Raw genomic sequence first — 26126 nt, 5'->3', positions numbered from 1 at the left:
ACGGTGTCTATTTGATCTGAAGACACCGACGGGCACGTTTTATTCAGAGTGACAGTGTGATCACCATTACGCACACAGGTACCGCTCTGCTGCACAGGCTGCTCAACCCGTTATCTGGGTTTTTTTTTTTACATAACAGGATGAAATGTTTTGCTGCATGCGCACGCGCCCATCTCCACTGCAGCAGCGTTTACAACCGAGCGTGACAGAAAGGTTTAGGCCCTCATAATAATAATAATGACGGAGCTTGGTTGCTTTTATGGAGGTGCATAGAATGGACAGTTACTACAGGAGAACATGCACGCGCAATCCTGTTGGAGTCGTGACACCAACAGGATGTGCGCGTACTGTCACACACGCAATGTTTGCGCACTAGCACATATGCAGATCAAATCACGTTAGCCCTTCTTATATTGTTATATTAGATGTCATTCAGCTGAGTGTGGGTGCTGGTTTCCCCAGTCCCTCACTAATAGCCTCATGTATGCTTGGCAACTAAAACAGACCAGGCTCCCTGGTTGCCTGGATACAGCCAATTACAGCTATTTGCTCAGAGGGTGACAAGGTTTGCTGATCCTTTATGCAAACAGATACATGAAGTCACATTCATGCAGTAAGTCAAGCAACTATAACTATATCCCGTAATGGCTAATCTCAGTAAATGGACTAAAATCAACAAAAATAGACCGAACATACAGTACCAGTCAAAAGTTTGGACACACCTTCTCATTCAACTACTTTGAAGAATGTAAAATATAAAACATATTCTGGTTTGTTGAGCATTTGTTTGTTTACCACATCATTCCATATGTGTTCCTTCATAGTTTGGATGTCTTCAATATTAATCTACAATGTAGAAAAAAATAAAAATAAAATAAAGAAAAAACATTGAATGAGAAGGTGTGTCCAAACTTTTGACTGGTACTGTATATTTCGAATTTCAAATCAGTATGTGTTTGGATGAGATATAGAGTTTAGGTTTTATGAAATTCCCAGAATGTGCTATGCAATAATTGATATAGGCTAGATAAAGGCTAATGTGTTCAGGTTCAGTTCAGTTCAGTTCAGTCCTACATTTTAACCACAGATTATGGTGGCCTGTCACATGCCTGTTTTGATGATCCATAAACCTCCTCAAACTGGTTCATGTATGTTTTTTTTCTCTCTGGGTTACATGTGATTTACTGTGTTCATAAAAAAATATTGATGTTTACTTGCAAGAAAGAAAACGAATAGCACCCTCTTTCTGGCACAGGAGGAGTCTTTTTTAGCCCAAATCTGACAGGAGCATTGTTTACAACCCAGTCTTTTTGGATCCTTTTGTGCCATCTATTAAATATTTTATATGTTTGATAATATGGTCTAATGTTTACAGATTATTAGTTTTCATTGATGCAGCAACATCACGCTTCAATGGTCTGTATAATAGAAATCTGTACCAACCAAATAAACGTAAATGTAACCACTGTTTGTGTACATGTTCAACAGCTGTCAATAATAAATGATTTCAAGAAACAACCTCATTATTGCATCTCAGTAATGAATCATCACTGACTGAAGCAGAAGTAGCAGTCACAGGATGAGTCTTGTTTGTGATGTTGAAATTATCCCAGTCATGTCATTTCATACAGGTCAAAGTTAATCCTGGACCTCCTGTCAGTCAGCTGTCTGTTTGGCTTTGCCAATAATTGTTTACATGTATTCATAGTCAGCAATGCAAATGTCTTTAGGGCAGCAAGAAAAGCTGTGAATTGAATGGACAAGTTCCAACTTGACTCTTGTTTTTGTGTTATAATATGTAATTGTTTGCTTGAGTTATGTGATGACTTTTCACGTACTATTCAGAATTCCTGTAATCAATGTTTTTTATGCTTCAATATTATTATTTTATTAGTTTGTATTACAGTTCAAAAGAATGAGTTCAAATTATCTGAATAATTAGTGTGTTGTAAACAACATATTTGAATTTACCATTCATGTAAGCAAATTGCAGGTTTTGGCTCATGAGTGCAAAAGAGTTTTGTAATTTGCACAATAACCACATGCACACGGCTTACTGATTAAAACTGATGAGTTGATTCTTAGAGAAATTGTCCTCACAATTTCTAAACAGCCTTTTATCGCTTTAGCAATCACATCCAAAATGATCCATTGAATAGTCAAAATCTGTCAGACATGCATGTACATCTGTGAAATGGTGCTACACAACATTAGGACGTACAATTTGGTTTGTACTGAACTACTGCAGGTTTTTTTCTTTTTTTAGCACATTTTCTGTTCAGTGTCGTTGACTTTACTTGAAAGATCAATAGTGACATTACGGTTAACAGTACATTTATCACATTGCTATATATTTTGTGTATTGTACAGTATTTACTTTCTCAGTTAACTTCATACTGTTGAAATGAGTACATAAATCTGTGCGATACACAACAGTATTCAGCTGGACAAAACTGTCATACTGGTATAGTACGCTAAGCAGTCAGCGTCAACAAAAATAATTTAATGAGATCTAAACATTTTGACCAGTACAATTCATACAATGACAAAACAGCTATTATTTTCGTGGCCAATTTAAAGAAACAGTAACTAGGTTTTGAAGCATGAATTAAATGTTTTGGGGGAGTACCTACCTTTTGCAGACATGAGTTGTGGTGTCCCATGAAACAGTCGAGAATAAAGTTTTTGTTAAGACTACAAAATGAGCCATAGCGATTGAGGAAAAACGATAAAATGCCATGTTTACTAAATGTATTGAGTAAAAAGTGTGATTAAGTGAGTTGTTTGTCTGTTTATGAGGGAAATGTGGGTAATGTACATGTTTTCTTGGCATTTCAGAATTTTTAGGAGAGTACCTATGTTATCTGCTAAACATGCAAACTCAGCAGAGTCTATTTGAAAGTATGGTTATTTCTTTACTGTTGACATGCATATAGAAAGTTGAGTTTTTAAAAGCAAGAATAAGTCTTGGGACCATGTGCCAATACCATTACCAGAGTTAAGAATGAATGTGCAGTGTTTACTGGACAGTTGTTACTTGTTGGATCTTTATTTTTTTTATTAACTTCAAGTCTGTAAGAGTTACCAGCTTTTCCAACATACCAATTAATATTTTGTGTCCTAAATCTACATTTTGCTTGCACTTAGTGTGTGTTTGGTGCCCTTTAAGTAACATTTACTTGTGATCATACATACTCCATTTAGTAAAGGTTGTTGCCAAGTGGAACACACACTCATAACACCACCATAAAAACAGATGTCAAATGTAAAACCACGTTTTCATGACTCATTTTCATGTGGTCAAATCACCACAGTATGGTTCTGAGTATTTGCCACCACTTGTCAGTTACTCTCTGAAGCAGTCTCTAAATCAGGTCACGCCACCATAAAGCCCATGTCACAGCAAATTGTAAACCATATTAAAAAAATAAAAGCAGAAATGTAACTAATAACATTAGTCATGGCTTTGTTAAATAAAATTGCCTTGTCAGCCATAACCATGAATGGACCTGCATGCACAATCCGAGAACACTAAAACCTAAGCAGGTCAATGAAAGTCAGGCAACATCAAATTTAATTAATCACACTTTGGAAAAAGAAAAACCCTTTTGAATCTGGTTGCCTTATCAGTTTGAGACCAGGTATGGAAATTCCTTGTGCTCACTGCATCGAGTGATTTGGAAGCTAATAAATAAAAATCACAAGATCTGCAAACTATTTAGAAACCATAACCTTTAATCACAGTTTAAACAAAAGACAAAAGTTGAGGAACTAATAACTAAAAGTCCAGAATGTCCGAGGAAAAGCCTGTCATCGAGCAGGTCTTGAATAAGTTCTCCAAAATTCAATCAGCTGCTGCAGCGCCGCTCCCTCACGTTGACATGGGTGCCACTGACAGACTTGACACCGGGAGGGTCCTGGATCTGGGTCTGGAGCTGGGCTCACCGGTCTGGTTGTAGGCAACATGTGTAGTCACAGCCACGGCGGAGAGGACAGCTTACTTGGACCTCTGCCTCATCTTCCTCCTCTTACGCTTCAGTCTGTTGTTGACAATACAAGAGTTAATCAGCCGGAAATCTCTCTAGACTGACTTGATACAAACGCGTGAGAAACACGAGGCGTGCACTCTTACCTGCGCATGCGCTTCTTTCTCCACTGCAAAAGAGAAGCACAACGTTAAGCTATACCTTGTTTAATTCCTGCATTTCTGAACTCACATGTAGTTAAATGGACAAATAAACGGCGTAAAAACAGATTATACATATTAAAGCTAACGTACAGCGTGCTTTAATGGCCCGTCGTCATGCCCAGGCTATCTAGATAGCTAGCATTGTTTAGCCACACTAGAAACAATGATTATTTTATTATAGAGATAAAAATGACAAACCTTTGCCCTCATGTCGAGAAGGGGAAGCTGAAAAGAGAAGGAAACACGTGAAGGATTAGTTGGATTGCCTTACAAACACGATGATTGACTTGGATTGTAACAGCAGTAGTTGAGACCTACCGACGGTCAGAGGATCGTTTCGGTGAAGAACGTCATCACCTGGCGACGACGTATTTATACGGATTGATGACGTCACATTCATTGGACCGTAGTAAAATATGGGCAATGCCGTTTAATGGAATGTAAACCGTAAACAGAAAATACTTTGTATACTTTACTAATATTAATACTAATACTCATTTCTGCAGCCTTTCTGTGCTTTTAAGGTGCATTATTACAGTTATATATTTTTCCCACAGTAATTAGTGCTGTGCACATGTGCAGCAGATCTCCCGGGTCATCTAAATAAACAGATCATATTCATATATATATATATATATATATATTTATTGAAAGTGTGCATTTAGATTCATTTTTTTTTCATGGAGGAACAGTAAAAACATAGGGGTGGTTGGTATTTAACAAGCCCTTTCCAGTATTTTTATTTTTTAGACTACCTTCAGCGGTTGTTAATGCTAATTCATTTTATCCTGAAAATAATAATCCTGGCAGTAGCCTTGAAACTGCATTTAGACTTTCATGTTGAGAAATACAATTTACAGAAGTAAACAAAGTTAGATAAAATGTGAACACAGACGTATCTTTAAATTAACCTCAGTATTTCTAAATCTTCAATATTTATCAGATTTGTTAAAAAATCTCGTTAACTCTGGCTGTTCCACCTGTTGGTGGCAGGTGTTTTCTCACAAGTTCCTGATTTTGCTTTGTAAATTATACATTTTAGAGTTAGACTCATATATGACTAATCTTAAAGAAAATAAACCATTTGTTGTTTGTCTGGATTTAGTTTTGAGTTAGATTTCAGTGCCTTGAGCACCACAAATTACATTTCTTTGACCCTAATTCTATTGGGGTGGAGGATGAAATTGTAGAAAGATTACAAAACTTGGACACATTGAGTCTTTCTGGCTGAATATAAGATGTTTTTTATGTGTTCGTTTAATTTAACTGAACCCTAAATTCCCTCAGTTGACTCCCACATCAGCTGATGTAAGAAATAGATTTTCTTCTATATCTTAAATTCAAAGCTTAAAGGTTGAAAGTTGAGGACATTGATCAGCTACTTGCTCCTGAAAATGTATGTTTGTCACCACCACATGAGTAGCAGTTTCTAGGGCTGATTCAATACTGTTCATTTGGGCTCCAACACAATGAAAAGCTTAGATTCATCAGAACAATCAATTGAATATACAGTTCAAAAACACAAACACACAAATGATGTCAGGTTGCTTTTTAATGTTTCCAAAAATAGTCTCTGAAACTGGGATTTGTTTTACAAAAGCATCCATATATCTAACAGGTATGGAATTCTTAAGTAAACACAGACTGTCAGACTCAATGGTGGCACCAGAAAACTGAATGCTGAACCCTTGGCAGGAATTAGGCCATCCACAACTGAGAAATTATTATTTTTTGCTATTTTAATTACTCAACTAGGTCTTAATTGTCAGTTTTAGAAATTGTTAGAGTGTATCCTACAGTAGATTCCTAGAAGTGTACACTAGCAGACGGAGCTAAGCGAGAGCTGTATAAATGCGGCAATTATGCTGAATTCAACAGTAATAATGACCAATGTCATGCTTGTAACTTCAGGTTTCAAGACAGGTGTTACACATTTCTGACCATGACAAGTTAAAACTCATTTCAAAAAGGCATGGCTTCAGGTTTAGGACTTTCAGAAAAGTTATCTTAATGCCACACAATTACGCTGACACAGTATTGTGCATTCATCATCCTTGGCCGCTCTGTCAAACTCATTTTATTTTCCATATCTTTCACTACAGTTACTGTGGAGAAAGGGACGAAGGCTCAAGGTCAAACAAATGGTTATATGATCCAGTGAGTATTATACCCTTGCACAAAATTTCCGCTTTAGTAGCAGAACTGTTGTCCACTGTTAAGAGAAGACGACTGTCTCAAGGGCAATGAGAATTACTATAAATGTACGTGTTTGTGTGTGTGTGTTTGTTTTATATGTGGAGTGACAGAATTTAGGAGCAGCATCATCCCAGACTGACATCAGTTAGATTCGGAGGTATTCACAGCGGCTATGCCCGCAAGTGCCTCAGACAGCTGGGACAGAAGGATTCATGGTGTCTGTTCTTTGGGTCATCAGATGTCTGTCAGAGAACTCTATTCTGCAGCTTCTGTCTCCATTGCCTGTCCGGTTGCACTCTCAACAGTCTTTGAAGCCTTTAAAAACAGAAATAATTGAAATTAGAGGAATCTTTTGAAACATATATTCCTGTTTATTAAAAAAATTAAAACACACTGCCCTCTTACTCACCTTCTTTTTCTTCTTCTTCTGAGTCTTGCGGCTGGCTGAGCTTTGAAGCAAAGCCTTTGAATGTAAAAAAAAAAAAAAAAAGTTGGCAAAAATGACTTTCATAACCTTACAATACATCACATAATGGCTTTGCCCAGTCTACTAACAGAATGCAATAGTGACCCCATTAGTCTAAAGCTCTCTTTTCAAGAAGCGCCTGCAATACCCCATCCATCAAACACATTTTACCTTCAGCTCTGGGTCCTCCACTTCATGCTCAGACTTGTAGAGTTCTGGCTCAAAGAGGCTGTTTGTGATTCGCAGAGGTCCATTGGCCATGAGCAACACGGTGAACTTAAACTGGGCAACAACTTCACCTGGAAAAGGATGAGGTTGAAAGTTGCATTAAACAGTTACACTTTGTCATACAAAGTGGAAATCAAACGTTTCACAGTGTACACTATAGTGCTGTTGGTCAACTAATCAAATATGGTAGGAACTAATAATTTAGACTTCCCTTGGAATTGCATAGTAGAGGCATACGTCAATTCTTTTCAACATTTGATTTTCTCTTTAAAAAGCACTGCACCCGACAGCAACGCAGGATATTTTTTCCCAAAATTTCCTGTCATGGCGTCATTTTAAAATTAATTAACCGTTTGGTTAAAGCAATTGTAAGAGGTGCTCCGTCTGGAAATAAAATAAAACAAACCAAAAAATCCAAAGTCTGCATTGCCGTAGTGATGTTGCCACAGGTACCAAAGAGATGATTATATACCAGCAAAGAAGTCCAATTGGAACTATACAGAGGTGAGTTTTAATGCCTATCAGAGACCCTACAAATTTATAATACCACGAGACAGTTTTCCCAGCAACTTTTTACCAAATATCAGCAGCCTGAGGGCAACATACAAGAGGGGAGAAAGTCAGAGTAGAGGAGAGTGGCGTGCTGAAGCTATCGCAATTTTTTGTGCAAATTGTGATCGACAATGAACGATAACCCTCATCTCTCAAGTGTTTTGTCTTGATCTAGTCTTTGTTGTGCATTTGTTAACCTAAATCAACTGAAACCAACAACGACCTCTGTACAGTTGTTACCAAGACAAAAGGTCCAGGTAGTCGAGTGGCAGCACTGCAGGGAACAAGTGGAGCGACGCCAGAAAGTTAAGTCAAGCTCGCCAGGGTTCCTGCAAGGCCTTTTCTTGTTGATTGACAACCATGTCATTTCTTGTATGGTGTATTAGAAGCTGGGAGAGGCAGACGGCTTAGCGATGAGTAAATCCCCTAGGCCTAAAAACTAATCATTTTTACCAGTACTACCTGCACAGTTACATTTTCTACACATTCCTACCTACAAGATTTTTCTCATGGTCAATTAAGCCCTTAATTACATCCCTCATTGTTCGACTCACCCTCTTTCTCATGCAGCACATTGAACGGCTGCAGCAGCTCATGTTTGGCACACTCAACCACACCCAACCTGGCCTTGCCTTCATCCTCAAACGCTCTGAGGACACAAACAGAGAAAAGAAAAATGAGATGGTGAAACCTTTAATACATTATTATATTAAGAATAAAAAAAAATAAGAAAAAGAGTTAAATACCTCAGAGTGAAAGGCATTGTATCGAAACGCCTCTCCATCTCACTAAAGAACGTGCGAGATGTCTTCATCTTTAAGCCGTACACCTTGTTGGGGTCTCGTTTGTAAACGGTGGTCCTCTGACCGCCATCCTTCGCCTGAATTGCAAAACATTGTCAGAACTCCTTGCCTTTAATACATTTTAAGTAGCACAATCAAATTTGTACCAAAAGCTCCTCTCACCTTTCCTTCTCCAGTGCTGATTAGCACATCCACTGCATATACTTCATGCACCTCAAACTCAGCCTTCTCATGGTCCTTTCTACAAAAACAAAGTGAAAATGATCACGCGCTGGCTAAAACACTCATCGGGTCAGTGACAGGAAGCACTTGCTGAGTTAACTTACTTTTGCTGGTCCGTTGGATTTTGGATGATAGTTTTCTCACCATCAATCACATGTTGTTTGAGCTGATGGGACAGCATGCCTGCACACATTGAGGGAATAAACCAAGTCAATGCATGTCAAATGAAATTCAGCAAACCTATGCCATTGTTACCGTGAATCTTGAAGGTGCTGATTGTTCACAAACACCCACCTTCAATAGGAGAGCACTTGAATGACTTTGCAATCTTGTTCCAGGCTTCTGTGACCTGTGCGTTCTGATGGAAGAGACATAATGAGGTTTATTAGATGAGGTGTGTACAGTGATGCCATTGTCGTTTCAGTAGTCATGGTGGGAGAGTTTCACCTGATTTCCTGGCTTGACAAGACGCAGAGCAGCCTCAGCACAGAGGTGAGCTGCTTTGATAACGTCAGCCTTCCGTCCAGTCAGCGGGTTGTCCTGAGGTGACACAATAAGAAAGATAAAGAGTTACAAGATGTGAAATACCAAAGCATTACTAGCTGGTAATGGTATGACAACCAGTAATCAAGTAAATTACATTACAAAACATTGGTCTTGTGAATAAACCAATGAGCGCTACAGTGCAGGTATAATTCAACAGTGATGACATACCTTGGTCACTCCAACAACTAAGCTGTGAGCCACATTTGAGATGAAGCCATCAACGTGCACACCCAAGTCACTGTGAACAAAGAGAAAAGGAAAACTTGAGTATGAACTGCAAATAAAACATTAATTATAATTCAATATATAAATTATACTATAATTGTACAGAGGATGGACATGTATACATTCGGCAGCTTACATTTTGACAAGGTCCCCGTCCTTCAGCATGACATCAGCATCACTCTTCAGAGGGGAGTGATGGCATACGCAGTTGTTAACTGACACACAAGTAGGAAAAGCAATACCTGCAAAAGAAAGAGAGTGAATGAGGGACTGCTGAGTCAGAGACGGTTGATGGTGACTGATGAAACGCAACAAGAGACGTACCTTTCTTCATGTCTTTTTCCTTCTTGAAGATTTTCCCAGTTTCTGCCATGATGAAGGCATCTCCCTTTACACACAGGCTGAGCACTGAGACTCCAGGCATAGCTGCCCCAACCACGGTCTTCAGAGCCTCTGCAAGACAAGGAGATAAAATTAGCCATGATATGGTTAAAATGATAGGTCAATAACACAGGGTTTATGGTGCTGGGGTGCAACAAACAATTATTTTCATTATTATTGAGTCTGTTGATTATTAACTGGGTCTGTCGATTAATCATTTGTTCAATAAAGTGTCAGAAAAAAGTTTGCTTTAGATTTGCCAAAATGTGCACGGTGACTTCCCCCAGGTCAAATAACATTAATTAATTTTCTGTCCATTGATTTGATTAATCGTGTAATCGTTTCCACAGTAAGAAAATATGTACTTTTTTTTGTGGATACATAGGACGGATAGCTTAGCCAACATTAAAACAAAGTACGACTCTTGCTCACTGTGTAAGGCTCAGTTAATGAATTGTGAGTATTGACAGCATAATAACCTGTGAACAACTCATTTAATTGTGACTAAGCCTTTATGTTAAGAAGAAGATAAACATTTGACAGACTGCCTGGCAGAAGGAACTGCATAATGCTTGTGGTAAATTAGACGTCTTAACTTCAGATAAGTCGGTTGACTGTGATAAGCTACAATACACATCTACAAGGACACAGTGTCATTGATGTGAGCCACCTAGAGCATGCAGTCATCTCCTAAACCTAGATGTCCAAGGACGGACTGTGAATTAAGAAAAAACACTGAAAATTGATATTGAGCCATATGAATGTTTTTCTAGACTTTTATAAAGAAGCTAATAAACTGATTTCCTAGCACCACTAATACAATATCTGAAATTAGTTTATTTCAGATAATTTCGAGTTTTTTTAAATAAATGTGAATTTAAACCTGATGTGGCAGGAAGGTCAGTTGTTCAATCTCAACAGTGACAGATGGAATATGGCCATACATAAAGACCGTGGTTAAACCGGGCAGCTGACAGGTGTGAGTAAGTGTAACCTGAGTGTGAAGGTGTGCACTGTTGAAACAGTGTGTGCGTGCTTAGCATGCTTCCCCTGGATTTACCAAATCGAATATCTTGTAAACCTTTTCAAATCTGACAACATAAACAGTCTAAATGGGCCGTTTTGGAATTCCTGTTGTAACTATTTAAATTTAGTAGCCAACAGAAAATAAACTTGGATCCAAGCTGCTGCCTAGCAATGGACTCTATTAAAACTGTCTATATTTGTGTTGGAATGAAGACATTCTGAAATAACTTTCGACGCCTTTAAGTTATTTGGACTTGCATTGGATTGACATTAAAATAACTACCAATCATGACATGAGGCTGTGTGCATGTGGCCTTACAAATAAGACACCGATATTGCATTATAGATCTGCTTCAACCACACATATTAACAGCATTTAAAGTTTACAATTAAATGTTGATGACTTAGAATGGAGCTCGTAATTGTGTCAGTATTCAAAGTGAAATAAATAAAGTATTGGGGTTTTAACTTTCTTCTGCTTATGTAAAATGACTTTGATGACACTATTTTAAATGAACCAGATCTTCAGTATCTTACTTCACTAGTTGAGTTGTTTAACATGAACAAGCTGCACATGTATATTTAAATACAGGCTTCTGGACTACGTGGGGCTGTTTGGATCCACTCCACGCTGCCGCACAGTTTCCTACTTGTCATTGTTATCTGTTGCGTTAGCATTCGCGGCTAGCTTAGGCTAGGTGAGGTAGCTAGCTAGCTAGCTCTGTTACATAGCCGCTTAGCTAGCTCACCAGGCTAATGTGACAGCAACGGGTCGACAAACAAAAATATGTGCTAATGTGAAGAAAAGTCGGCCTTCACATAAAGCAAGCGTTACATGTCGTTTATTTTGCACAAAGTCCCGCTTTCTAGTGCGATCTACCGCTGGCGGTGCTGCGGCACATGGCACAGCTGCTGCCCTGGTGCGACTAGCGGACAGGGTTAGCTAGCCTCGCACGGGTCCTCATCCTCACGCACCGTGGAGTTAAAACGGCGGGTGCACGCTGCATTTCACTTACGATTTGCAATCTCGGCCCCCATCTTATACTTGGTGACCACCAAGTCGTCGGCGATGGTCTGCTCCTGCGTATCGTCATCTCCAGACATGTTGGCAGTGTGTCTGCGAACTCAAGAGTAACTTTTTCCTCGGCGGGTGTCAGTCAGTCTCAGGATGGACCACGCTGCTCTCCGCATCGGCCCGCCCGCGTTCAGGAGGCAGCCTAGTACGAGCTCCAGGGCCCGCCCGCTGCCAAAGACACGCTCTGACAGCAAGATAGTTCACGGCCCGGCTCGGCGCTTTGACTATTACATGCTTTGAATATTACATCCAGAAAAGGCAGGGTTGATATTTTTAAAACATATCATCTGCTTTTAAAATTAGACCATGAACGAGTTCTCATAGTCAACAAGATAGTGATATATAGCTGTAAGGCTCGTGGGGGAGCAATTCACAGCGAGGCTTGCAGAAACCAACATAACTGGCAGATTAAATAAAGAGGACAGTGAGCGGATGTTGCAGAGACGCTGGTAAGGACCAAGTATAAATAATACAAATGGTAAAGATTTGAAAATGATGGAAACATAGATATACAATTTAATTTACGAATCAACCTAGTCATAGAGTTCATATTACTTTGTTGTGATACGTGTATTAGTGCATCTATAATGTCAGGACATTTCAAAAGGGCTTGCTAAATCATTCTGCTCCCAGTAGACCACATGACACTAATACACTGTGCAATACAATAGTTATAATAGTTTCTGTATATATATATATATTTCAGTTACTGTGGATTCTTTACTGTTTTTTACTGTGTTTTATATTGCTCATTTGCTTATTTATAATACTTATTTTTGATCTTGTTTTTTTTTTACTATGTCTCTTGTTTGCACTATCCTCTATGCTGCTGTAATCCTGTAAATTTCCCCGCTGCGGGACTAATAAAGGATTATCTTATTTTATCTTATTCTAACTAATACAAAACAAGTTGTGTTAAAGCCATTTGCGCATGACAAAACTGAATTTGAACGAAAACGGAAACATGCGGAAGTTAATCTTTCACTTCTCTCATCATCTTTGATCAGCCTCTGACCAAATCGCGCGCGAGTGCGTCACCCTTTTTATCTCTTCGTATGGTTTGTTTGGCTCATATGCCTCCATCTCATTTTCGGCTGTTCATACCATACACAGTCTATAGTTCATACTATAGGTGAGAAAATAAACTTAATATATATCAATTGGAACCCTGATAAAAAAAAAATCAATGACACAGGTGATTTGATATTTGCAAAATATTCAAATTTTATTCATTCATAAAATACTTCACATTATAATAAATTGTACAAAAAGACTGTGCCACTGTCATGGAACATGGTCACCTCACCGTACTGTCATGTAACAAAGAAATTATAGATTGGATGTCTTTTTTAGGATCTCTTTCATTTTACAAAGTTTATTGGATGGCTCAAAGAATAAAAGCTGTAAAACTTTAAAACAACCACAACCCACATTTATGACAAGTACTAACATAACCGGTACTATGTCTCGGTCCCAGTTCACATTATTAGGTGCGAACAGCATCTGGCTTGAGGAACAGTCTGCTGTGCCAGTAGTCTGGGTTGTCAAATGATGTGTTGTTGCCAGGCTCCCCCATGCCAGCCAACACCTTGATGTATCCCCCAATCCCTGCACACCTGTCACCGCCCATCTCCTCAGAAGCAGCCCTCCCCTTCAATGGGAGGTTCTGGTAGTCTGGCTGCTCCCACCCACTGGGCAACACTCCAAATCTGGTCATCTCCTCGTACTCCTCCACCGCTTCACCCCCTGCTGTGAGCACATCTGGCCTAGGCATGACTATGCCGCTCATATTCCCCTGAAGTGCAGGTTGTTTATTTATGTTGTGGTTCTTTTCCTCTTTCTCTTCAAGCTCTTTTTTCAACACCTCCATTATTTGGTCTGTTTCCTCTATTTTTGTTGCACTCTTTGAGGATGTTTGCCTCCCACATCTCTCCCCGGCTGGATCCTCTCCCTCGATAGAGTTGGATCGCCTGATATCCATGTATTCATACCTGCCTACCCCTTCAGCTGCCTCTCCTTGGTCGTCCACAGCTCTGATCCCACTATCAGAGTCTCCAGTGAGCTGATGTTTCTCTGTGGAGTCTCTTTGCTCTGCAACGCCTCCTTCACAATCCTCATCTTCTTGCTTAATCCTTACAGCTGTTATTGGTGTTAGAGTTTCTACATGGGCTGTGTCCTCTACAGATAAACGAGCCATGAGGGTTGGTGAGGGTGAGGGTGAGGTTTTACAACAAACCGCCACTGTGGTGGCATCTGCCTGTGATAAGGCGCCGCTGTTCGAGCAAAGAGGAGCACCAGACTTTTTGCTCATGATTTCATACTCCTGGGAGGGATTTATCACCACAAGAGACAGATTATTCTTGAGTCTTGAGTTTCTTCGCCCAGAATGAGACACGCCGCAGACTGTGGGCCAAGACAGAATGTGTAGAAGGAAGAAGATCAGGGAGGGGAAAGCCATGATTATGTATTGTTTACACTATCATTTCCATAACAGTCAAGTACATAATAAGATAAATCAGCATGCCCAAAACAGTCAAGTACATAATAAGATAAATCAGCATGCCCCCATCAAAGTGCTGGTAGTTTACCTCTCTGTGGAGTAACAGGTGACCCAGCCAGGACATAGCCATAGTGGTCCACCTCCTCCTCTTCCTCTGCAGTCCACACTTTATACGAGGATGGACTTGATGCTGATGAGAGCTTCCTTTGCCGGCTAATGGAAATACGAGGAGTACCCCTCTCAGAGCCAAACCTGGCCCTGTGGAGACTCCCAGTCCGTGAACCCTCCTCATGCAGCTCTGCCTCTCTGCCACTCCCCCTCAACTCTGACCTCTCGGGCAGCGTCCGCACCGAGCTCAGTCGAGACCTCTGAAGCCACAGCTGTGACAGAGAAAACGGAGACGTTAACTGATGCAGCGGCTCGTAGAAATACATCCAATGTTTGAACGAGACCAGTGGGACCAGAATGACACATTATAATGTGCTAATGACCCACTGGCACTGCCCGGTCATAATATTGGTTTTAATATGGCTATTAGAAAAGTGTAGCAGTAAAAAAGAGAGGCTGTTCAGAGTTACAGCTAAACATAATCACCTGTGCAATTACAGGGTGGTAATGTGTTTGTTTGCATGCATGTGTGGGATTTTGTGAGTCTTCATCACCTGGCGGATACTGTCCACAGGGCTGGGGTTCATTGGCAGGTATCCAATGGGTCCAGCCTGAGAGGAACCACTCTACAAACCAGGGAAGAAAAAAGTGTTATGTGCCCGTTTTCTTTGCCTCTGATCTACTCACAATAGTCCAAAAAGAGTCTAAAATCTAAGATGTATCTCATTACCCTGTAAGAATTAATCCGTGAACGAGACAGACTCCAAGATGGAGAGTGTTGGAGAGGAGGAGTAGTAAAACCATCCTCCAGTCCTTCCTCGTGTTGGTCTTCCAAATCTGCCTGCAGAAGCCCTCGCTCTGATTCTCTTCGATGGATCTCGACTGAGGTGGCTTCTCCCCCCTCCGACTACAGAAATACATAGAAGCATAGTGTTAAAGTCTAAGTGAACAGCCAGTGGACTTAGCTTTAGAATAAATGACGATGATAGCCTCACCTTGATGACAAGATATCTGGGTGGGTCTCTTGCCATGCGAGTAAAGTCACTGGCCAGCTCTTTGAAGGTCGGCCTTATATTTTCATCAATCATCCAGCCTAAAGAGATAAAGTAAAACATGTCAGATAATATCTTTGTGTTTGTGCATACTAGTTGTGATGTTTCATCATACTCACATTTAACCATGACCATGTAGACGTCTATGGTACAGATGTGGGGCTGTGACAGTCGTTCGCCCTTCTCCAGCAGACTCGGCACCTCCTGCGGCTGCACAGATGCATACGGCTCTGCCCCGAATGACATCATCTCCCACACTGTCACCCCTGTCCGGGAAGAGAGACGCCGCATTTGAATGCTGCCTGACAGCTTTCAAGAGGAACGTTTATTTTATTAGTGCTGGATAACATGACGCACTCACCATAACTCCAAACGTCACTTTGATGGGTGTATCTTCGAAACAGGATGCTTTCCAGTGACATCCATTTTATTGGTGTCTGGATTAAGAGACAAATTGCAGACATGACATACAGATCGGTGTGTTTCCATCACTGGAGGAGACAGTTAAAACTTCTGAACTTTGACTTATTGAATGAGTCATAATAACCTTGGTGTCAGTGTAGACGTATTTCTTGTCATCGGGATAAAGGAGGTCTGCGACACCGTAGTCAGAAATCTGGACCTGGTAGTCGTTCTTTAGTAGGATGTTACGGGCAGCCAGGTTCCTATGGACCATGCAGTGCTCCTCCAGATAGTACATACCCTGAGACACAAACATACATACAGTATATACCCTATATATATATTTAAAAACATGTGGTTAGTCAGAAAAAGTCTGTAGCTCATGTGGGACTTACTTTCGCAATCTGCACACACCAGTTGAGCAGGCGCTGGGGGTCCAGGCTGTTCTTGTGATGCCTGATGTGCTCCAGTAAGGAGCCCTGTGAACTAAGCTGGGTCACCAGTTGCAGACTGGGACCTGGACAGATGCCCAGCAGCCTAACGATGTAGGGATGGTCCAGGCTGCCCATGGACAGCATATGCTACACAGAGAGCAAAAACACTGCTTACTTTTCTGACACTGTTATGATACATTGCATTTTGTATGAAATGTATTTACATATGTGACATTAATTGCTATTTCTGTAATGCTATAACTTCTTTCAGGAGCGTAAGAAGCTCTGATTCTCACATCAGTGATCTCAGTGAAGGTCTGTCGGCCTGAGCTATCCTGAATGGTTTTAATGGCCACAGGGATCTTCACAGTCTCTCTCTCCGGAGTCCAAACACCCTTAAACACAAATAAATGCACAGCAGCATTCAAATCAGTTTACATGAATCTGTGAAATGTGTATCAGTCTTCTAAAATTCTAATGGCACATAATTCAGTGGATTATCAGTGGATGTGCACGAAGACAATAAGGTTCATAAATACCTTGTGCACTGTGCCAAAAACTCCCAAGCCAAGAGCTTTGATTTTTTTCAGCTCTGAAGGCCTCAGGATGCGGGCATGAACCTTGGTGCCTTTCTCTCCGGGACCAAGTGGCTCAAAGCTCTGCCAAGAAATCCCAGATTATTTTTTTCTCTCCAAAAACAAATGCATGTAGCAGTCAAATGCAGCTCATGAGGTTGGATGGTCTCTAAAGTCTCACCTCTCCGCTCTCCAGGTACCGCCTCATGGCTCTCTTGCGGCGGATGGCCAAGCCTCTGCGGTACAGCACGCCCAGGAAAAACAACACCAGGCATAATATCAAGCCAGCCGGTACACCTAAAGCTATGCCTGTGATCTGACCACTGCAGAGGGAAGCAGAGAGATATGCTAATGTGGGGATTTAAGGTGAAAATGTCAGATTCACAATCTCAGAAACATTAAGTGAAACTAAAAAAGTCCAACCGGGGTAACAGTTTATTTGTCAAATCCTTGCTATTTGTTAAAGTGTCGATTTAACAAATATTGTTACTGTATGAAGAACTATTGGTAATGAAGCACATAACTGCAGATATTGAGTGTTAACTCTGCTCTGTTGAGCAGGGAAGACGGAAGACGGGACAGACGCAAAAAGGGTAATTTTCCTAATATGATCTGAAATACATCTTTGTTTTTTATTTTGTATGATACTTATATGTCTAGTTTTCTTTATGCAGGTCTGACTAAATGTAATTTCTCAAAAGAAAAAGAGAGGTTCAAGTGGGTAGTTTGTGAAGTTAATTGGTGTCTCAATTGGTCAATTTGCAACACTAACCCTGTGTCATGTGTATTGAGTTGTGGATGGATCACACACATTGCAGTGTAGGGTTTTATATTCACCAGCAGGGGGAAACACTCACCTGCTAACTGCAAGTCTAGCGGCCTCTAAACAATCATTTAATCCTGGGCCTGAGCATCTGTAACGGATGAACACATCATTGATTTGATAATTGTTACACATCCACGGATGGACACATGAAAATACACACACATAATTTGGATCGAGTCTCACCCCTGTGTGCAGTTAAGGTGACATGGTTCACAGTGACCTTCCCTGTTGGGGTATTTGAAGATCAGTCCTCTCTGTCCATCATTTACCCCAGTGGGACAAGAGGACATGCAGTAAGGACCGTCTCGAAGGTTGGCGCATGCAATACACTTGTTTGCACCCTTACAATGAAAGGGACGGAGGAAGACACATATGAGAGAAGAGACACACCATAATTATGTATAACTCTCTGGTGAGGCATTGAAACCTGCAATGAACAGAGACACAGAATAAATGATTTAGACCATTAGTTACTACATATGATTTGAAATATAACGGGCAGGAAGTGGCAGAGAGTCGATACAAATTTCTTAATGGAAAAGAGCTTTTTTTTTTAGCTTTTTGTTGAGATGTTTTGTTAAGTTTTAAATTAGACAGAAGGTGTCACAAGATCATCAAAGGAACAAAGTTGTGTGAGAGACACAGATCAAATTTCTTTCAGTAATTTAGTTAGTGATCATTGCTATTTTCTTCTAATGCAGGGGAAATATTAACTCATGTCTAGACAGTATTAACATTAATCTATGAAGGTTTTGGGGTTAAGAGATTGGAAGACAGAGTAAAACTATAAAAAAAAATATGAAAAAAAAAAAATCCAGTGTACTAGGAGGTATTTTAGGAGTGTTTTGCTATTAATAGCCAAATGCAAGTCCAAATTCATACAAAGACGTTTGGCCACAGTGTGCTATGAAACACAGTGATTACCGGTGCAGTACAGCTGGTGGTCCCAGTCTGAGGCTTGCACTCTTGATGACAGGCAACACACTCGCCATCAGGTCCTGCAAATTCCCTTGGAGCTCTGGGGATACAATATTAAAATAAATATATGGTCAGATAAAATCAATACTTTTAACACACAAACAACACCAGTAAGAATATCAACACACACAAGTATCTACTGACCCAGTGTGGAAATTACAGCTGCCCACACATGTGCCGTCGCGGCTGTAGTTCCTACAGGAGAGACACTGGTCGGGCCCCGGGCCCCAGCAACCTGAGTCTGAACACAGCTGGTCACACACATGGCCCTCTGCAACTGCACACACAACAATGTGAGGAAATGATCAGGAAACTGGTGAAGATAATGTATGTGGAATTATTTTTTGTGATGTGTATAGGATAGTTTGTTCAGCTCAAAGAATAACAAACGATAACATGTTTAATTTGGATTATAGATAGGTTCTTTCTGTCTTGTCTCACCACACTCCTCCAGCGGCCTGTTGCTATTGAAGATGTTGATTTGAATTCTGCCGCCCCTGAACAACTTCAACCAGTTTACCGTGTGGTGGTAACAGAGGTCGGCATTCTGACTGATGTACACACTGCCATCACTGATCTCCCGGAGAGAGCGCAGGCCCAGTGAGGTAAGAGTGTGGATATGCATCACCATCAGAGAAAAACGCCTTTGGGTGAAAGGTTGGAGGGCAGAGGGGACACAGACAAGAAGAAACAAAGAAATAAAAACATTTAAGTAAGCTGGAGAAATATTTATGTAAATATATGTATTTATATATTCATGGGCAGCTTAGAGCAGTGAGGGGAGCGTAGAGAGAGAGAGAGTAGCAATGACACATGGTTATACAACACACTTAACGTGTAATACAGCAATATTCAGCATGTTTAATGTCAGTAAGATTACATTTTAACAGCTTAAATACTGTTTAAATATGTACTATCTCCATATATAATAAGATCTTGTTGATATATTTGTTTTATCTGGTTAATTAATTGTCTTAAACTGATTTACATCAATATCCTCTGGGCTCCAACTCACACATTAACAAACATGCACATCAGTGTGTTTAAACAAGCCTTACTTGTAGAGAGACCTCCCTTGAATGGTTGTAAGACTCGAAAATACAGACAGATCATTCAGTTCTTTGGGCCACGACTGGATGTTTAGGATATCTGACAATCAAACACAGTGATAACATGAAAACATAAAGACTGCAAAGGTATTTAGATTTTTTTAAGGCCATTAATTGCATATTCAATGATGATAGGTGATAGGTGAACAGCAACACACTCTTCTGTCATGTATCCAAGACTTATTACTCTTGATTGTATTTATTTTAAAACAGCTTTATAACCAAGTCACTGAATGTAACTTTGGCAAGAATGCTGAGCTGCATAGACAAATAATCACAATATACTAAAAATGTATTCAAACTATTGTCACTAGGGTTTGAATTGAAAACCTACCAGTGTGCTTTGAAAAAAATGTAAAGTATTATTTGCAATTACAAGTTAAGTCTGCTATAACTTGCATAACCTTAACCAAGAATTGTGATCGATTATAAGAAGCAACAAAGTTTATACAAACCTGTTATTTCTCTGACGGTGCGAAACACTTCCAGCTTTTTGGCATCCAGGGGCGGGATGTTTTTAAAGTCATCTCTATGAAGAATAAAAACCCACAATATGAACAAGCTGACTCTACACCCCTGTACGCAATGATCCTTCATCCAGGGCAGACAATTTACCCAAGAATCCCAGTGACCAGGAAGTCAAGGCTGCCCTGGATCTTGGTGCAGTTGATGAAGCTGTCGATGTTGCTGGAGTCCACCGTCTGTCTATGCTCAGCGCCAGTGCCTTCACACACTACAGGAAAGACCAAGCACCATCATCAGCTTTGATGACAACTGTACTCAATTTTAGAAGTGGAAAGTTTATTATTTAGTGGCAACCTTTTGGGCAGAGTCCACTGCAGAGCTCACACTGCTTCTGGCTGTCTCTCTCCACCTCCATCTTGTCTGGTGGACAAACGCTCACACAGGAGCTACCATCCACCACGAAATGTGCTAAAAGTAGCAAGACAAAAAAAAGAACACTATGACACATATCACATATCACATATCAGGAAGGCTAGTTAATGTATTTTCCACATTGCACAAACATTTGTTGAGGATACAAGCACACAAACAAACGCAAGCCACTCACTGGGACACTGGGAGACACAGATGGATCCGTACTGATATTTGGCATTAGGGTTGGTCTCCATTTGAAACGTCTGCTTGTTATAAATCAAAGTCTGGGGACACTGGGGCACACAGGCTCCAGAGTCGTTGAAATGACGACATGCCTACACAAACACATGCACATACACACACACATTTGAGCAAACATACAAGTATATCCCAAATGATGGGTAACTAAGTAAAGAAATCATCTGCAAGTATAACCATGGTTCCCTCAAATTATAAAAAAAATAATATAAATATGAATTTTGAACTGCTTTCCATAACATACAATAACATAACACCATACAAGACTTTATAAGTCTGTCAGTCCCTCAACTGGTCCAAACTGAAATATCACCACAACTATTGTATGGATAGATATTAAATCTTGCTCTAACTCCATCAACAGGTTGACATTTCTGGCTTTGAATGAAATGTCTCAATAACTATTGGATGGAGCTATTGTACTAACTGAAATTATCCCTGAATGATCTCTGACTTTTCATCTAATTATATTTTGAATTTGTCATTCATGATATTCCCATCAGCCTCAGATGTACATTGTGTTTAGTGCTAGTAAGCATATGCTAACATGCTAAAGTAAGATAGGGAACATGGTTGACATTATAGCTGCTTATCGTCAGCATGTGAGCATTGTAGTTGTAAGCATGCTAAAAGTTATTAATTGGAAGATGGGAATTGAATCAAAAGAGCGTGCAAAGTCCTTAAAACCTTTGACTTTCAAGTCTGTATGTTACAATTGAACCAAGTTTTTTTTTTACATAAAGGCAGCAAAACAGTTGTAAAACATATTTATTTTTAGCTTGCTTTGCTACTGAAGAATGAAAAACCTATGGTGTAATGTTTGCAAAGACTGCCTTTGTTTTCTATTCATCAAAGATGGAGTACTTACAAAACAATCCACATCCAGAGGGCCTTTACATCCCGCTGCACATTCTATGTGACAGCAGTCCCTGGGGCTGGTCCCAAAACAGCGACCATTACACTGTGGAGCGCACACCGTCTTAGTCACTGTGACACACAGGAGAAACGGGTTGAGCAGAGGTCACCAATGTGCATATGTGTGTGTGTCTTTTGCTCTGTCTCTATGCATTTCTGTCTATGAAGAGAGACAGTCAGTGAGGAGAAAGAAGGAGGAGGAGGAAGAGGAGGAGAGAGAGAAAATACAGAGAGAAAATCTGCGAAACAGAACAATTGGGCACTCACAGATCTGACATTGGTCCTCATTTGGCCCCCAGCAGTAATCTCCACAAGATTTGTGGCATGGGCCTGACAAAAGGAAAAAGAGGCAGTTATAAGAGAGATAATTAAGAGATCATTTGGGGGTATTTGAAATAGGACTAACCCAACACCAACCTCTCTCTCCATTGTACTGGATGTCAATTGGAGCACTATTGTCCCTGATGATATCTCGCCAGAAGATCCAGGGGCCATAACTCAGGTACTTGTTGTTGATAATCTGCACTCCTCCCTCCAGAATCTCTGTGAAGAGAGCGCAGACAGGATGTCCTTTAGCAGACGTTACAGCAACACTTTAGATTGCAGCCAGCAAATTACAAATTAAAATACTATTTACATACTGGGTTAAATATAAAAGAAGTACACCAGTGGGTACAAGGGAAGACGTACAGGCGATAGAGTACCTAAAACTACATGACCCCATGAATACTTTATTAATTAGGATTCATATCACATCATTGTAAGGTACAGACTCACACAGAATCGTCACATGCATACAGGTACAGATTTGATATCTGCATTTAACCCATTCAAAGTATTTTAGGAGCAGTGGGCTATTGTGCCCATAACGTATGGGGAAATTGTTGGCATCTCTTTTTACAAAAGCTTTGTCATGAAAACTTCTTTCTGACATTCGTTTTGTTGTCGGTATGGTGCATGCTGGCTCAAGGTCACACTGTCCTGGCTTACTGGGACACTTGATTAGAACAGAGCCATCCTTAAAGTTATTAGTAACACCTGTGCTTTTCCTGCTAGACGAGTCTGAATATCTTCTATGAAAAAGGCCTCTTAGAAAGATCTTAGATAAAGGGCTATACCAGGATGTCAAGGATTTGGAAAAAGTAAAGAGGGGAGACCAAAACTCAGTCCCTGCACTCCTTGCCATACATTGTTTTCATACCACCTAAGAAGTCAGCTTTAAGATATGTCAACATCTTCGTTTCTTTGGACAAAACTTAAAGAAGGTTACATTGAAGAACAGCACAGCACAACCTGCATTTTTGTTTTAGCCTCAACTCTTAGAAAAGCACATTTCACACCTTGCATATAAGACATCTTTTGTCCATGCTTGTGTTTTCTCGATTAACCATCTCTACCTGTCAGATTTGCGAGGCCCAGCTGCCGCAGGCCGTTGGATCCGACCTTGGGGTAGTTGAAGAAGACCGAGAGAGCAAAGCGTCTCTCATAAAGGCTGTTTCCTCTGATGACCCGTAGTTGCCCCAGAGGAATCTCCTGGAAGTGGTTCATGGCAATGAGGACATAGCCAGTCACCTCGCGGATTGCCTGGAGGGAAAGAAGAGGAGCACACTTCTAAACCTTGTACATGGAGATCAGTTAAAAGACAAGGCAGAGAGAAGGGGGGTTACCTTGAGGAAGGAGAAGTCCCAGCAACTCTCAATCTGAGTGATCTCCAGGTTTCCCATGACAATCTCACAGCCATCATACCGGTCCTTTATTAGGTTGTACTGAATCTCCTGAGAACCTGTGGAGCTCAGTCCGTTCTGCGTACCAGGACACACCACTGACAAACACACACAGAGAAGAGAGACAAATATTACTCTGCCTAGTTTAAAGGGTGATATAGTGACTTGTGAAGAGAACCTTGGGTCAATGTATCACTTCACTTGCTATATGGTTTAGTCCGTGTCAGTGTTTTTTGTATGCTGAGTTTACACACATCCAGGCTGGATGCGTTGCAGGATCACATGCACTTAACATCACATTTAAATAATAAAACTTAAGTATTTTGCTGTCTGGTTTATATTCATTTCTGTAACGCTTGAAGATAAATTAGAAGACTCTAGAAACTTTTTTGAGTTGTTTAATCCACCACAGTGAACATCAAGTCTGTATCATAACAACATAATGCGCTGCATTACAGTCCAGCTATTATGTGATTTGGGCAATCATTAATACAGTCTGTGATGTATTTCACAATTCAAGCAAGTTTTATGAGTTGCTGTCTGCTGACTATACAGAAATGAATGGAAACAAATGGCAGCTTGGAATGTTTGAAAACAAATAACACAAAACATAAAACACAGCTGATAATTATTGGCAAAACCAAAGGAGCTAAAATATGCGAAAACACTACTATGGTCCTGTGAAGGTAAACAAAGGGTGACTATTTTGAGTCCGAGGGTTTTATTGTTTGTGCAATATTTATAGGCTTGGTGTTCCTGATACTGTGTGTGCTGCTGTGTAGTCTGGAGAGTTTGATGTGAAGCACAGTAAAAACAGGCCTGCTGTAGCCCTCGTACATGGAGCAGTCCAGGCCTGGGGCTGATCGAGTGAAGGCAGAGGGGCTTTTCTCAGACAAAGTTCCTCATTGTGACAAAACTATAAATGTGGACAGTGTGTCCCAGTGACCGAAGAGTGATGCAGCGACAGACAGTGCTTCTATGTGTGTGCATGTGCGTATGTATGTGTGTGTCTGAGGGGTCTGCGTTGCTGAGATCATACCAACAGACAATGGGCCTTGTGTGACTAGGACTTTCTGGCGGAGGGAAGGGAAATATCATGAACGTAAGGAGAAATGCACACTATCTCGTACTGACCAACAAAAACTGTGGAGCTGGCTGTTTATGTGCAAAGACAAAACACCTGCAGCTGTCAACACAACTCGCATTTCCTGTCTTTAATGGGAACAGATGTAAAAAGCTAAATCTAGCAGCAACACTAAAATTAAGCTGATCACCTCCATAAACAACAATTTAGGTGTCGGGTGGGGTTTTTATGGAAAACTGAACGTTGGCAGGTGACTGTAGCGTATCCCATATCTGCGACCGCTTACTCATTTCTTCATGGGTCTCTTAAAAAAAATACAACAATTAAAACTCATGCATGCACAAAACATGCACAAAACTCAGCTAAATCTTGTTTTGAAAAGAAAAAGGGTGATTTTCATCCAAGAATCATCTGCAGATTGCACACATCAACATGAACGGGTCCAATTGTTCTCAGAAGATTTTTACAACTGGGGTCATTGCCATGCAAGCTATTTTGTCTCCACCAGGGCATTAATGTTGCTGCCAGCCATCACTAGCAGAATATAAAGTGATGTATTGCTGCATTAAGGGCCTTGACTGTAGCCCAGTAACAACTGTAAAAAAGCTCTCAGGGAGGAGAGCACATATTGTGTGATTTGAGACAAAGGAATTTAAGGATGAGGGTTTATAGTTTATAAACTGTAGCCCCCTTAACCTGTGACAAGTCCAGATGGCGTCCACGTTATTTACTCTATTCTATTCTATTCTATTCTATTCCACCAAAATATAGTTGTATACCATGCTAGAAACTTTGACAATTCAAGCCAGGCAAATGCTAAGGAGTAACTTATTACAGGTGAATTCAAGCAGGGAAATTTAAATAACAAAAATGATAATAATAATAATCAACTGATAAAATAACATAAATTAAAACAGATATTATGAATTCCCCTACCTTCATGGGTTTGGGATGATGCTGTTTGTAGCCTCCATGATAATGTCACACTCAGTAATATGACTCCCCACTGGATCATGTTGATGTCGAATCTATTCAGTGAGATATGATCATATCACACAGGCTTGGGTATTACTCCGAGGAGCCAATGATATGATAGAAAAAAAAAATCAGGTCCCCCGCTCTGTCTCTGAAGAGAAGAGAGAAAAAAATAGTCAAAATGAAGGAGAAATGCAGCTCCTTCTATAATACTTCGCACTAAACATGAGTGATAAGAAAAGACAAATCGCGCCAATTGCAAATCAACAACAACGAACAAGTGGCAGTTAATGTTGACGCCGGGCTTCCCCTTCCAGAGGGAGACATGTGATTGGTCAGGAGCCCGATGTATTCACCAATCAGAGGTTGGTCCGTCATTTTTATACGAGCGGCTGCCT

General features: G+C 40.4%; 2 protein-coding genes and 1 long non-coding RNA gene across 3 annotated transcripts; all 3 read right to left on the bottom strand.

Moving 5' to 3' along the window:
* Window positions 1-3715: 3715 nt before the first annotated feature.
* On the bottom strand, window positions 3716-4555 carry LOC129100270 (uncharacterized). The gene is made up of 4 exons (XR_008531660.1): window positions 4508-4555; window positions 4388-4414; window positions 4133-4155; window positions 3716-4040 (listed from the first exon to the last, which is right to left on the bottom strand). It is a non-coding gene; the product is annotated as an uncharacterized LOC129100270 (long non-coding RNA).
* Window positions 4556-5723: 1168 nt separating this feature from the next.
* On the bottom strand, window positions 5724-12074 carry pa2g4b (proliferation-associated 2G4, b). The gene is made up of 13 exons (XM_054609127.1): window positions 11851-12074; window positions 9752-9880; window positions 9564-9669; window positions 9371-9440; window positions 9104-9196; window positions 8951-9014; window positions 8761-8839; window positions 8597-8675; window positions 8378-8511; window positions 8186-8280; window positions 7023-7150; window positions 6795-6848; window positions 5724-6700 (listed from the first exon to the last, which is right to left on the bottom strand). Exons 1-13 carry the CDS (start codon window positions 11936-11938, stop codon window positions 6641-6643), a joined length of 1179 nt encoding a protein of 392 aa, XP_054465102.1. The 5' UTR covers window positions 11939-12074; the 3' UTR covers window positions 5724-6640.
* Window positions 12075-13369: 1295 nt separating this feature from the next.
* Window positions 13370-25768, bottom strand: erbb3b (erb-b2 receptor tyrosine kinase 3b). Its single transcript, XM_054608555.1, has 28 exons — window positions 25690-25768; window positions 23613-23767; window positions 23343-23529; window positions 22363-22488; window positions 22213-22275; window positions 21899-22017; window positions 20966-21107; window positions 20713-20826; window positions 20509-20626; window positions 20349-20422; window positions 19843-19933; window positions 19226-19428; window positions 18929-19061; window positions 18731-18824; window positions 17990-18147; window positions 17838-17894; window positions 17162-17303; window positions 16945-17064; window positions 16702-16800; window positions 16367-16552; window positions 16117-16272; window positions 15931-16006; window positions 15689-15835; window positions 15513-15610; window positions 15248-15424; window positions 15072-15143; window positions 14498-14789; window positions 13370-14312 (listed from the first exon to the last, which is right to left on the bottom strand). Exons 1-28 carry the CDS (start codon window positions 25766-25768, stop codon window positions 13396-13398), a joined length of 4395 nt encoding a protein of 1464 aa, XP_054464530.1. The 3' UTR covers window positions 13370-13395.
* Between the last annotated feature and the right edge of the window lie 358 nt (window positions 25769-26126).

This window comes from Anoplopoma fimbria, chromosome 12 (assembly GCF_027596085.1).
Source record: "Anoplopoma fimbria isolate UVic2021 breed Golden Eagle Sablefish chromosome 12, Afim_UVic_2022, whole genome shotgun sequence".
Taxonomy (NCBI): Eukaryota; Metazoa; Chordata; class Actinopteri; order Perciformes; family Anoplopomatidae; genus Anoplopoma; species Anoplopoma fimbria.
Note: the sequence above shows the minus strand (reverse complement) of the source record. Positions and strands in the feature narration are given on the sequence as shown.